Genomic DNA, 13,714 nt, shown 5'->3' with positions numbered 1-13,714 from the left:
TCGTCGTTGTCGAAACAAAACCTGGAATGTGTGTTCGATGTGTCCCACGTGAAGTGTGCCCCAAGACATATGACGTCACGCATCAGAATCGCAAACCTCCAAGCTCATTTTTGCGTGCCGATTTTTCCGAGGATCAACGGCAGTCCCACCTCTCCACTCGATGCGCAACAGACAAGTTAAACTTGCCGTGGTCATGTATGACGAAATGGCGGATCGCGCAAGGCACTCTTTCCAAATCGTTGGTGTCCTGGCCAGGAAGTTGCAGATATCACCTATAGCATGGTCGTGACTCCTTCAACGCTTTGAGGTTCTCCATACTCATCAAAAATATGCATTTTCGTGACAGGACACACGCCAAGTATGAGAATGCGGACGAGAAGCCACCGGAGGAGGTCGGGCTTCGCGATCGCCTTGTGCACTTCACATGGTACGCCTACGCGACAGAGACGTCCAGAGAACGAGCTGACGATACCACAGGCCATGGTTCGCGTGCACCATGTCTACAGGCTCTCTCGCCGTCGTCTTAGGAAACACCCCGAACAAATTTACCGGCTTGAAGACCATCGGTAAGGTCGTCTTCATCGCCGACCTGGTCCTTTTTACCATTTTCAGCATTTGCATGTTTGTGCGATTCGTCCTGGTTCCTCGCAAAATAATCGCATCGTTGCGTCACTCGGTTGAGGGTCTCTTCTTCGGCACATACTGGGTTTCGGTGGCCCTCATACTGAATTGTACATACATATATGGCAACCCATCGACCGGGTCGTGGCTTACAAAAGCCCTCGAAGTCACGTTCTGGATGTACTGCGCTGCTTCCTTTCTTGTGGGCATCGTGCAGTATTCGCTCTTCTTCCGTTTGGAGCGACTAAGCGTAGCCGACGCCGTGCCAGCATGGATTTTCCCCATCTATCCGCTGCTTGTAGTAGGACCACTGGCTGGGACTATACTACCGGGTCAGCCTGAGCCTGCGAGTCGAAACATCTTCATTGGAGCTGTACTCTTTCAGGGCCTTGCATGGGCCGTGTCGTTCCTGCTGTACAGCCATTACATGCAACGCCTGATGACGAGCGAGTTACCTTCTCCCACTACGCGGCCGGGCATGTACGTTTCTGTTGGACCCGCTGGTACGTCAATCCTCCACACCATTCCTGCATCCCACGCTAACAATCATAGGCTACACTGCTGCCGGTCTTCTTGCCCTTGCGAATCAGGCACCGTCGGTCGTCCCAGCGAATTACTTCACCAACATCTCGGTCCCGGATGGCGAGATCGTTCGGATAATCGGCATCATGGCAGGTCTCTTTATCATCCTGTTCGCCTACTGGTTCTTCATGATAACGACTGTCGCCGTTTTACTTGGGTGTCGCAACATGTCCTTTTCGCTTAACTGGTGGGCGTTTATCTTCCCTAATGCAGGACTTACGCTTGCAACGATCCAAGCTGGCAAGGTGCTGCAGAGCCAAGGCATCAATGGTGTCGCGAGCGCTTTGACGATTCTGCTAGTCATTCTGTGGTTTATGACGGCATTCTTCTGCATACGCGCCGTTGTGCTCGGACAAATCTTGTGGCCGGGTAAGGATGAAGACAAGACAATGAAAAGGGTGGCCTGGGGCTGGCAGGGTAACAGGGGAAATCCAGAGGCTGGTAAGATCAGACCATAATGTCTAATATTACAGCGATGTACACATGACTAGCGAAGCGTATGGACTATAGCGTTATGACTTCAATATGATACCCATTTTGTTGCACGCAGTCTCGGTACCGATGCAACTCTGGGCTTGAGAGTTGACAAAGCCTACGTATCATCAAAGCGTGGCAAGACAAGTCGCGTGACGATATTAATAATGCGGATGGTGGAATCTGGAGCCGTGCGTACAGTCTTTCGGGATCTGGGGTGCGTTGGCGCGTCATGACTACGCCCTCGGGCTTGGTGCGTCTGGTACATGACCTGGCCAGGCTCTGATTAGGTGGCGTATTCTGCGTATAGCGGAATGCTTGGGTCCAAGATTTCCCGCCCTCGGCTTCGCTCCCAACAGATTTACTCGTCTGTGGCGGAGAGGCGCTCGCTATAGCTGAGTTTGCGTTGCTGGAATGAGGCATTACAAGCAACGAGCGAATTCATTTTGATCAGGAGAGCGGACCGATGGGTGTTTCATGTTCGGGCACGGCATCTATCGTGAGCTTACTGTCACTACTTCTCAGAGTCGCACTTCGACCACTTCTTGCAACTCACATCTCTCATGTTGTACTACAGATCGGTTACGAGGCGCCATGGCCCCAAGCTTTTTTTTTCTTCAACAGAAACACATGGAACGTCTCTCGGCCGCATTCTCGGCAACGCCCAGGCTGCAAGTCGCAGCAGCAACCCCACCCATCCGTCATCAAGAACGCAGAGGCGTAACGGGTTTCCAGCTACCCATCGTATATCCTAATTCCCCCCTCGTATCTGTGTAAAAGGCAACATCCATAGTTACCTCATTTCCGTAGTGTAATGAGCTACAAATAGCATGAACCGGCCGGCGGTAACTCTAAATGACTATGCCCAAAACTCTATACACGCCGATCCTCTGCCCCCCTCGCGACAGATTGCTTGTTCCCCCTCACCATGCACCACGAGGCCCCAACGATAACAGAACGTCGGTCTAGACTCACGGACATTGCGACTTGGCCTGGGCTAAACAGCGAGGGCGGCCCTAGTCGGCGCGCCTGCTTGGCCGGTGGGCGGAAATGGGACATGGGATTCTGTGCGGGGCTTACCTCGTTGCACAAGACACGCATGAACCGCTTATCACCGCCGCCGGAGACGACAAGTCAGCTTATTTGGGAGAGTTGCCACGCGTGCTGCAGCTTAGCTGGGCCGAATCAGCGCCTTGGGCTGACACGGCGGAGATAGCGGCGCTTGACCCCTGTTAACATGGCGGCGCGTGGTTGGTCGCGGGAGAAACTGGTGGGTATCGCGATGCTTGGATTGTCGGGGATAGGGTTTTGGCCTGGTGGGTTGCAAGGGTAGAGGGCACTTGGGGGTTTAGGATGGTGCATGGGGACATGGGCATCTTTTTGAGGTACGCGTTGGGAGCTGAGAGCCATTGATGGAGCCGGGTATATAGATGGGCGGTTATCCCCACGTTGAAGAAGGCAGAACAGTGTATCATCATCACGATATCAGACCACCTCATATCCATCTATCCTCAAACTCTATTAGCTTAATACTTCACTACCACGACTACTACTTCAACCCTCTACAACAACCACCCTACTACCAAACACCATGTCTTCCCCAGCTGCTCAGTTTGTCTACGTCCCCAACCTAGTTGGCGGCCAGATGCTCCGTCTTCCCGTCGAGCAAGCCGAAGCCGAGGGTCACTCCTTCACCCAGCAGCCCATTGCTAGCCCCTCGCTCTCATCGCGCTACACCCGCTCGTCATCGCCCACCCCTAGCGTCGAGAGCGTTCAATCAACCGAGTGATGATCTCACTCCGCGGCTACAGAGCAACAGCCAACTGCGATGACGCAGAGGGAGAGGAAGCCTTGGACTACAACTGGCCCGCACCAGTCAAACCAAAAGGCGGGAACGGATGTTACGCCAAGCTTCCTCCAAACTGGGGGGCCGACCTACGAGTCAAAACACCGAAACACTGATGTCATCCTATCCACCAATTACCCACATCGATAATCGGCAAAATACCTTGCACTTGCGCCATCTCATCACAGTATGACGAGTCGAGCCGTTTAGTTTACGGGGAAAGCTTTTTTAGCACCATGGGGAGATGCCCCCCCTATGTGGGGAAAAGGGGAAAAAGTTTTGAAAGCATGGGGGAAGGGCTTTTTTTTTTCTTTGGCTTGGCTTGTGGAGGATTGAGTTGTGACACGCCCAGGAATCCTGATGAAGAAGAGTAAAACAGCACACGAGCTTTTAATGTACTTGGCAATACCCTTTGGGGTAAAAAGTGTTTTGGAGGAAGGTGTCTGGATCGATCGATTCATCATTATAATACCCAATTTTTGTAGTTAATTTTTTAATTCGATCATAATACCTCGAACTCGATATTCCTTTTTGCTTCTGGATCTCCAGCTGCGTGACTGCGAGGTGAGGTGTGGTTATCATGCATGCATATTGCATACATTGTTGTTTCTTGCAAGCCAGGGCGCACTGTAGTTGTGTGTAGGCTTGAAGCAAAAGCAATAGGTCTCTTTACACACGCGACTTCATTGCATACCTAGATACGTGCGTTGTTCCTTTGCGTGGCATCACGTGTGCATGTATAAGCCAAAAGCAAAACACTACATGTACTATTCTTACACATGTCCGCTGTTGCTTTTGTCGGCTTGCGGTCGATTAGTTCCGGTTCGTGAAACGGGGGGTCTCGCAAGCACTGGTCAAGTGATATGGTGCATCTGACACTTGGGCAGCCTTTCCGCGGGATGCGGCCTGTGCGTGTATTCCCGCCCTGGAGGTAGTACCGGAACCCAATATACTTACTACTCTGTAGCAGCTAAATGGATGCTGCATCGTGGTGTTGTCTGCAACGCTTGCAACAGGGCCAGCACCGGATTCTGCTCGCGCAGCAGATATGGGCTAGGGTTGCAGTAGGTATTGGATCAAAACGCGAGGGGTCGTATGACATCGGTCATGGAAAGTTTTGATAATGCTAGGTAGATGGGCCGTTATCTGCATGTTGATCAATGGAGCACCGGACGCTTAGAAGTCGTCGTACAAGGGGAAATTGAGACACCAGAGCCCAATCGGGTAGCTGGGTACCTTGATGCCAGCCCAAAGAAGGCTCGTCTCATTTTTCGCTTGTATGGCGTGCTTACTTATGCACAAAACTAGTTATGTGATGCGCGGAGTTGCTTCGGTAGAATAAACAGCAGATGTTGTGATTGTTCGTACAGACAGTCCTGGAGGTTCCGGCAAGTGCCGTGGCGATCGATCGTGAACCCCGCTGGCACATGCACGTGATCATGACGCCCCTCAACAGCAAAACGCTTACAACTCAGCACCATCCATCGTGTCTCCACTCCATCCCCAGACATGATCGTCCCCACTGGCCTTTGACATGGCGTCCGGCTCAAACTAAAGAATTTAAGTTACAACTCATCGTTGAGCGAATTGATGCGACGCGCGGTTTCCGTATTCCAATTCGCTTCTCCGCGGTTGCACCGTTGCCGACAATCGATGGTGGTGTTGCTCCCCTCTCTCTCATACGCGCACTCCTGATGTCGTGATTTGAATCCCGAATTCTGAGTCGCAAATAGCCGGCCGAGTCAGGGATGCGTTAAAACATTAGTCTTCAGGGATCACACCACGTTTGTGCCTCAAAACTTAGGTGGTGTCAAGTGACGGAGGTGCAGACATGGACTAACGTGTCATTGTAACAAATAGGCATATGACCTCGAGGCCATGATTACATTGGTTTGAATGCGTTGCCTACACGAGGGAAAAAACCCCGCGCTTTGGCGATTTACCGGTAGCATGGCCTTTCTCACGTCCTTGCGCATGGTCAACTCGGATGTGTATCACGCCTCCCGAGACCCATCCAAACCATCTCCATCCCAGCTCGTAATCTCACCCTCATAGCGTTTCTTTACAGTCACTTCGTTTTCGATTCTGAGCCTTGACTGCGATGGACTAGTCGCCCAGCAAATCGTAAATCTGGTTCCACGTCGCCGTCTCGCATAAGCAGCCCCTTGATCTCCTCAGCCATCTGCTTGATCTCCTCAGCCATCTGCTCTCCATCCAAGGCCTCCGCTTCTATCCCAACTGTTCCGTCGTTTAGTTCGCGGATACACGAGGTACTGATGTAATCGGGAAGTGTGGTCAGCTCAGTGTAAAATCTGGCCCAGCGGTGCTTGTGGCGTAAGAAGTGCGATATAGTCCCGTGATTAGTAGCGAAGACGACGTAACTCCGGGGTGGGTGAAGTAAGTATGTCATGTTCGGTTCTTTTTGTCAACGTGTAGTTTGCTGTAGTTGAGGTGTGCAGTTTCCAGTCCAAATGCGAAGTGATTTCCGTGAATATTCAAGATGGAGATTTTACGACTGGCACATTTTTATACAAGTAGTAGACGACTAGATTTTGTTTCATGGTATACATCGACCACGATGATCAAGCAACCGCAGTACTCATGTGGAGTTGAACCGTACTATTAGACACAAACCAACAGCAGTTTAATATTATCGAAAGCCTCTGGGTCAAACTATCTTATCTATACCGCAATCACCACCTGGTGCGAAATCGAGCAGGCTACATCGACTATATTACCATCGTTCTAAGAGCACGGCACGTATTCATTCAGCAATACTTGGCGTCACGTGCGCTCCGTACGGGAACTTGTGTCCTAAAATATAGTTTTGCAACCCCAATAGACTCTATCTGTTCATAATTGTACCACCCTCAATTCTGTCATCTTTAAAATACCCGTCTTGCTTCTTTGGTAGCAGTTGTATGAAAATAAGCTATTTCTTGGCAAAGCTTTTTTCGATCACGTCACTCCTTTTCTTCGCCGAGCGTTCCTTCACTTCGCTAATCTGAGCCAGCTACATGTGCCTCAAGACACGAATCACGTCAATTGCGTGATGTGAATAGAGAAGAATCCTTGAATGAGAAATCATTACAACTCAGCTACTGGAAGGACTGATACCTCCTGTACACCATCTTTTTTTGAGTCGATGTTGAATTGACTGCCCTTCTCATGCTTTGATAGCGTTGGAATGATCCAGAGGATTGTAGAACCCTGTGCGCCGCGACGCTCGCAGATGATAGCAAATATTGAAAGAACACTAGCTAAGCCATTTGATTGAGAGATAAAGCTGCTCAATGTAGTCGTCCTGGTACCCAATATGAGCTGCATGAGCTCCTGGTTGAATCACAACGGGCGCACCACGCTCGTTCTGACTTTCTAGTAGTGGTACCAACGACAACATTGTTGCGCCCGCCTCCAGCGGTCCGTCCGTCTAACGAAGTCAGCGAGGTTGATCTTCGTAATGATGAAGAGCTCTTACCGAGAGTTGCGGAGTGATTCTCATTCGCTTCTGAATGCAGATATCGTCGGTTTTCTCGCCCCTATTCACGGATTGCCAACGAAATTTCACCTTTGGACACGGTTTGCTGGTGGTAGATGCTTCTCCAAACTATGATATGGCTATGATTGTACAAACCTGGATCATCGTCATATCGACTTACGCATTATCGATATCCATTGGCATGCCCCATAAAGAGGGGAGCATTGGAAGAAGCACGATGAGCTGAAAGAATAGATTGTGTACTGTTGCACTGAGGACCAAAAAAAAGAACCAAAAAAGAGGATAGGTCAAGGTAGACTTGCGAGGTTGACTTGGGACTTGTCGATATGAATTCATATTAAATTTTCCGAGTGCTGTCAGCATATGAGTTAAGAATGAGCGCGTGATGGACACCGTAATTTCCCGCCTTGCGTTCATGAAACGGGGCCACAATAAAAAACGGTCAAAAGCATCTGCACGACTACTGAATAAATAATGATATTTTCAGTTCTTGCAATGCAATCTGTCGGATACCCGAATAAAAGTATACCAGCCGCCTTAATCACTATAATGATCTCCCACGTTACGAAAACATGCGCGGAAAATACGTCGTCTAACCTCTCACGTCCATCTCCACTCTCCCTACTTAGTCTGCCATGCAAACTTTTGTCGACCGCAAATGAAACGCTTGATCCGATCGCGCTTTGAACGCTTAACATCATTATTTGCAAGCCGATGCAGACCCCCCATAGCAGGCTGATACGTATCGCTCCTCATGGTGGGCACACGTACAGGCAGGCTGTTATGGTCTGTCACAAAAGTCTCATCGCTCCGCATGGTGGGCACGCGTACAGAAAGTCTGCTATAGTCTGATACAAAAGTCTCGGTTGCTGCAGAAAGACGGCGTGGAGGAAAAACGAGCTCAGTTTGAGAACGTCCAGGAGCATCGGATTGAGCATCGTCGTGGTTGGGATCTGAGGTCTCTGCCAGATATGAATCTGGCTTGATGACTGGCAGATCATGGTCCGCGTCATATGTCTTCGGTGACCATGGGATATCTGGCTTAATCACTGGGAGATCGTGTTCCGTATTATATACCTCAGGTGTTGGGAGCCGATGTTGTGCTCGGAGGTTTTCCCCTGTCCCAGGGCGAAAGAAGTCGCCATGGCCACTATATATGTCGACTTCGTAGTCGTCGTCATATAGCGGGTACGGTGTTAGTGGACGTAAATCCTGCTGAAAGCCACGCGTTTTCATTATCGGAGAGAAATAGTCATGATGATCCGGCATATCGAGAATGGGTTGGCCTGTATCGTAGATGTAGTTAGGATGTGGAGGAGTCATCAGCGTGGGCATGCTGGGGCCGGACGAGGGACGTGGAGAATTCGGTCTGGCAGGCATAATCAACGATTCTGATCTGGTACAAATGAAGTCTCTTTGGCAAGTCTTAGCTTACAGAAGTTGCTGTGAAATCCTTGTTCAACCCAAAGAAAGTGGTTGAGTTGCGTGATGAGACCGGTTTGTGGTTAACAGTGATACAATAAATGGTCGGATATATAGGAGAGAAATTAAGTACGGCGCGTCAAAGACCTCGTGAAAGCTCATTGTCGCTAGGGCCCTGCGCTGTGAGCTCAGAGCAAGGACCACGTCAGGGTAGACTCCGCAACAATCAATTCAATCCGGTCACTCTCCTAGACCCACTTACCTATCTAGGTAGGGCTTAAACTCCTATAGGTAACTACTAGGCTTAAAGCGGTAATCAATCAATCCAATCTGAACCTTCTAGGACCCACTTAATTGATTGTTGCGGACTGTGCGTCAGGGATCATTGTGAATGCCATTGTACGACCAACACTTCCCTCGGGATACTCACTCCTTGCCATAGTTTACAAAAATTGAATCTGGAGTATAGTGACTCTGTATGTTCATATTAGTCCATAGAAAATCTAGTCCTCAGCTTCCATTGACTGTTCGGGACGGGGCTAGCAGGTTCTGTGACAGGTTGTCATGCTCGAAAATCGTGTGCCGGGTGGAGATGTTCGAGTGTCGTAGAGATAAGATGTTCGTTTTCCCAAGAAATCGCGAAGCCTCTACGCATCTGCTATGTACACCTTGTGATTCGGACTCCAACAATCGGGATGGTGTCTTGCTGATTCCGGCTCCCAGTAATCAACGGAATAATCCCCGAGGAAATATGCGCCCGGTTTAGTAGATCCTCACATGTAATATCTATCAGATCTCTCAGTTCGTAATATAGAGCAAAATGCCGAGTTCTGGGTGCAACGGATGGTCGTTGCCATGATCAGCCTTGATGACTTTGAAAATATCGTCAACTCCAGCACTGTCAAAATGCTCGACCCATGAATATCACTCTGGAATTTTCGGGGTTGTGTGTCGTGAGATCTTTGTTGCCTTGATTTATCAGTGCAAGAATGGGTTCTGAGGGCCAGACGAGTTCAACAAAGCACTGAAACCAAACGAGGCCTCGAGGCCAACGCAAATGCAACATTCGCTCCGCATCTCCACAATGGCGTAAATTCATTGTCGTAGAATGAAAGAGTTGCAAAAATGCCTTTTTCAGAGGCTGAAAGATCCATCTACTCGTTGACTGCACACTTTTCTTAGACAAGGAACAGGATATACAGAATGAGTCGGATGACCTGCGAAAGATGAGGTTAATTTCGAGAAGATGACGAAATATCTGATCGGGAGTTTGACTATTTTATAGTAAACATACGAAGAACAACGCTTTCGGATTGAATTACATTTAGAAAGCCTTGTTAGAGGCACGTCGCGTTGGGATTGCTCGACTAGCCATGTACGACATGATATATAATTAAAGTAATTGATATCGTTGCTTAGCAGTAGCAGATTTTCACAACGCGGTGTTTGTCGCAGCAGTTCAAAAAAGCAGTTAAGGTGTTATCCCAACACTTTATACTCAGTAGTACGACATGATATAAACTTTTGAAACCTTCGGCATCCACCAAACTATATTTCGGTAGCATGTATCCAAGAAGACATTACGTAGTTGATTTGCCTTGTTGACGCTATAGTGGTAGTAGCCTCCGAATTCTGACAGACCAACCCACGAGATCGAGTGTACAGGGGGTTAAGACAAGTCAAATTCGTGTTCTGACAGACTGTTTACGACATAGTTTGCTATGGTTTTATTATTTGTCCCGGACTCATGAGCAAATCGAGAAGGTGAAGTTAGACAAAGTCCTTAAGCTTCCTCGACGCTAACCGGAAGCTGTCTGACCGTGTGGGGCGCGCTTGGCACTCCAAGGCTCACCTGGGCAGCTTCCCTCTCCGCCTCCAACAGCAACACCAACACTCCATCGCGACAGCGTTGCATCTTCCCGGGTACCGTTTCTACCTTCCGGGGGAGCTCTCACCACTTATGGTCGATGTGTACTGTAGGATTAGCTTCGTTCGGGGCTCATCCCACCATCACCGTACCACCTCCTCAGTACGACCAATCGCCACAATAGAAATTCCATGCACAAGCATTAGTACCAAAACAGGACTCTTGGAGTTTCTGGGATATGTTTGCTGGACTTGGGTGATTAGCTGCGATAGCAGTGGTTATTGTGCTTGATCGGGCAGGTGTTGATCTTGACCGCGTGAAGAAATTCCCATATCTTGGGTGTTGGATAGTCTGCATTACTCGGATTGCTATCGGGTGGCAATCAGAACAACTGCATGATTCCATATCGGTCACGCGTATCATTGGGCATTTTTAGGCTTGGCCTGTCACGGCAACGCTCGCCAAGATCCAACGTCAAGCGATCAAGAACGGGGCAGCCCTAAGAAATACTCGGCGCCAACCATACTTCCGTGATACCCAGAAATCCAAGAATACAGGATCGGTCTGGTGCCGGACTGCGCAACCTTTATGTACTTCTATCTCTGGGCGCCTAAATTACGGGAGTGCTTGTCAGCCACCCAACGGGCGAAGGAAGATAATATGGCAACATGGCTTTTCTGGAAAAGGCAGCTCGGATATCCCAGGCACATGATGTGAGAATATAAATATAGCCAGAATACCGTTGCTATGCGAGATGTGGTTTCGCTTCCTTCATTCTCGTCATAATGTCTAGTGGCGCTAATCTTGAGATCGTCGATGCCGCGATGGCGCATGCCGTCCCAGTACACAACGATGTGCGAGCCAGCTCAAGTTTGGAAAAACAGGAAAAATCTTTGAGAACCTCCGAGGATCTTCTTGGACCCAATGGCGAACAATACCCTACAGAGGAAGAATGGCAGACGCTTCGTAAAGTGTATGGCAAGGTCAACTGGATGAGTACGCGCAACGACGAGAAGTTTTGGCTGAGCGTGAGCTAATCACCAACACCTATAGTCTATATTATCGGCATCGTGGAGATGTGTGAGCGATTTGCTTACTATGGCACGACTGCAGTTTTTGTCAACTTCATACAGAGGGATCTGCCTACCACAGGCCCATTCCCAGAAGCCGGTGCAGCTGGCGATGGTCAGCCGGGTGCTTTGGGAATGGGACAGCGTGCTAGCACTGGCCTCACTCAGTTCAACGCTTTCTTCTCATACATCATGCCTCTAGTTGGTAAGTATACGAGTACAAGTCGACCAAATGTTGCGCTGACTCCCCATAGGTGGCTGGGTCGCAGATGAGTATTGGGGGAAGTTCAAAACCATATACTTTGCCATCGGCGTTGCCACAGCTGGACACATCTTGATCATCATTGCCGCTATACCTCAGGTCATGGGACCAAATCCAAACGGCGCACTTGCCTCATTCATTCTGGGGTTGATCCTCTTCGGGACTGGTGTTGGCTTCTTCAAGTGTTGCATCTCTCCGTTGATTGCGGAGCAATACGAGGCCAGTCATCCCCGAGCTTATATTCGCACCGAGCCTAGTGGAGAACGTGTCATCGTAGACCCGGGCATCACCTACTCCCGAGTCTACATGCGTTACTACCTGTTGATCAATGTTGGAGCGCTGATCGGTCAAGTGTCTATGGGTATGTGATATGATATGACGAATAGGAGTCATTCACTGACCCTCACCAGTCTATGCTGAGAAATATGTCGGCTTCTGGCTCTCTTTTACGCTGCCGACAATTCTTTTTGTCTTTTGCCCGCTTCTTATGGTTTTGTTTAGCAAGCATTACGTGAAGAAGCCTCCACAAGGAGATGTCCTCGTCAAGTCCATGAGGGTGTATGGTTTGGTTTTGAAGGGCCGCTTCTCCATGAATCCTGTTCGGACATGGAGGAACCTATCGGATCCGAACATTTGGGACAGCGCGAAGCCAAGCAAGATTACTAACAAGCCCGTATGGATGACCTTCGATGATGCCTGGGTCGAAGAAGTGCGACGTGGAATCAAAGCATGTCAAGTGTTCTTCTGGTTGCCAATCTTTTGGCTACCGTACAGTCAAATGTCAGTCCTCACTGCTCCATGATACGCGAGACACGTGCTGACTAGGTGTGATCCAGGACGAACAATTTGGTCTCTCAAGCATCGACCATGAAACTGAACGGGGTACCAAACGACATCATTCACAACCTGAACCCTTTCACGTTGTTAATTTGTATTCCGATCTTCGATAAGTTGGTGTATCCAAAGCTCGCTCATTGGAACATCAACTTCACGCCATTGAAGAAGATCCAGGCTGGTTTCATCTGTGCCATGCTTTCGATGGTCGTCGCAGCTGTCATCCAACACTTCATCTACCAGAAGTCACCTTGTGGAAAGTACCCCACAGATTGCGATCAGCCCCCGGATCTTTCTGTGTGGACTCAGGTTCCGGCCTATGTGCTCATCGCCTTCTCTGAGATTTTTGCTTCCATCACTGGATTGGAGTATGCCTACACGAAAGCCCCAAAGAACATGCGCTCCTTGGTAACAGGCATGTTTTGGTTCACACATGCTTTCTCTTCGGCCATTGCTCAGGCTTTTGTTCCCTTGGCCGGAGATCCACTACTGGTGTGGCTGTATGTGAGCATTGCAATTCTCACCTTCTTTGGCTGGATCGGTTTCGCATGGACCTTTAGGTCCCTGGACAAAGAGAACGATCAGCTCGACAAACTTCCGGAGGGTGGCTTTCAGTCTAACGCTGAGTACACTGCGGCGAAGACCGAGAGTGTTGAGAGAGCCTGAATGCGACATTCCGAAACAACAGGATGTTCTTTCGGGACTCTTTCTGCGTCGACAAAGAAGGCAATCTCAACTTTGCCACTTTTCACGCCAGTCATCAACAAGTAGATAGAACCATCTCCAGGTAGAACATTCTGTCTTTTCCTCAAAATCTCGTGCTGTCCATACTGGTGTTTGAGTTGTATCCCTGCAGCCTCTTTTTTTGTTCTCTGTCACCTGCCTTGTCATACCTTTTAATATGGAAACGGACTTTACATTCGGGCATCGGAGTCTTTGTTGTTTGGTATTTTCGATTGTGGCATGCGGCTTAAAATTCCGCCTCATGACGCGCTTCGGGAATAAGACCCTTTCGTGACCAGGCAAGGGCCAGCCGTCACCTAGTGTCATTTTAAGTAAAGCGCCCTCGGAGCAACCAGAGCGTCAGGATCATGGCCCAGGCGTTATCGGTAGTTTCGAAAAACTTCTAGTTCTGACCCACTTCTGCATCTTTTGTTGCAAGCAGCTGGACAAGTCCCATTTTAAAGCTTCAGTATCATCGTCCTATACTGGACATTTTACGCATCTCCCGATGATA

At 49.2% G+C, this 13,714-nt stretch overlaps 5 protein-coding genes across 5 annotated transcripts; 3 read left to right on the top strand and 2 right to left on the bottom strand.

Annotated features, from left to right (window-relative positions):
- Positions 1-329: 329 nt before the first annotated feature.
- On the top strand, positions 330-1,661 carry PtrM4_036740 (TehA, Tellurite resistance protein and related permease; the record flags this gene model as incomplete). The annotated part of the gene is made up of 3 exons (XM_001939465.2): positions 330-427; positions 478-1,124; positions 1,174-1,661. 3 exons carry the CDS (start codon positions 330-332, stop codon positions 1,659-1,661), a joined length of 1,233 nt encoding a protein of 410 aa, XP_001939500.1.
- Positions 1,662-3,268: 1,607 nt separating this feature from the next.
- PtrM4_036730 (uncharacterized protein) lies at positions 3,269-3,466 on the top strand (the record flags this gene model as incomplete). The annotated part of the gene is made up of 1 exon (XM_066104170.1): positions 3,269-3,466. One exon carries the CDS (start codon positions 3,269-3,271, stop codon positions 3,464-3,466), a length of 198 nt encoding a protein of 65 aa, XP_065966372.1.
- Positions 3,467-5,591: 2,125 nt separating this feature from the next.
- Positions 5,592-5,933, bottom strand: PtrM4_036720 (uncharacterized protein; the record flags this gene model as incomplete). The annotated part of the gene is made up of 1 exon (XM_001939463.2): positions 5,592-5,933. One exon carries the CDS (start codon positions 5,931-5,933, stop codon positions 5,592-5,594), a length of 342 nt encoding a protein of 113 aa, XP_001939498.2.
- A 1,710-nt stretch (positions 5,934-7,643) lies between these two features.
- Positions 7,644-8,357, bottom strand: PtrM4_036710 (uncharacterized protein; the record flags this gene model as incomplete). Its single annotated transcript, XM_001939462.1, has 1 exon — positions 7,644-8,357. One exon carries the CDS (start codon positions 8,355-8,357, stop codon positions 7,644-7,646), a length of 714 nt encoding a protein of 237 aa, XP_001939497.1.
- A 2,739-nt stretch (positions 8,358-11,096) lies between these two features.
- Positions 11,097-13,143, top strand: PtrM4_036700 (PTR2, Dipeptide-tripeptide permease; the record flags this gene model as incomplete). Its single annotated transcript, XM_001939461.1, has 5 exons — positions 11,097-11,307; positions 11,365-11,586; positions 11,636-12,004; positions 12,054-12,423; positions 12,480-13,143. The coding sequence occupies 5 exons, from the start codon at positions 11,097-11,099 to the stop codon at positions 13,141-13,143; spliced, it is 1,836 nt and encodes a 611-aa protein (XP_001939496.1).
- Between the last annotated feature and the right edge of the window lie 571 nt (positions 13,144-13,714).

Source organism: Pyrenophora tritici-repentis, chromosome 1, assembly GCF_003171515.1.
Source record: "Pyrenophora tritici-repentis strain M4 chromosome 1, whole genome shotgun sequence".
Lineage (NCBI taxonomy): Eukaryota > Fungi > Ascomycota > Dothideomycetes > Pleosporales > Pleosporaceae > Pyrenophora > Pyrenophora tritici-repentis.
This window is presented reverse-complemented; position numbering and strand designations above follow the sequence as displayed.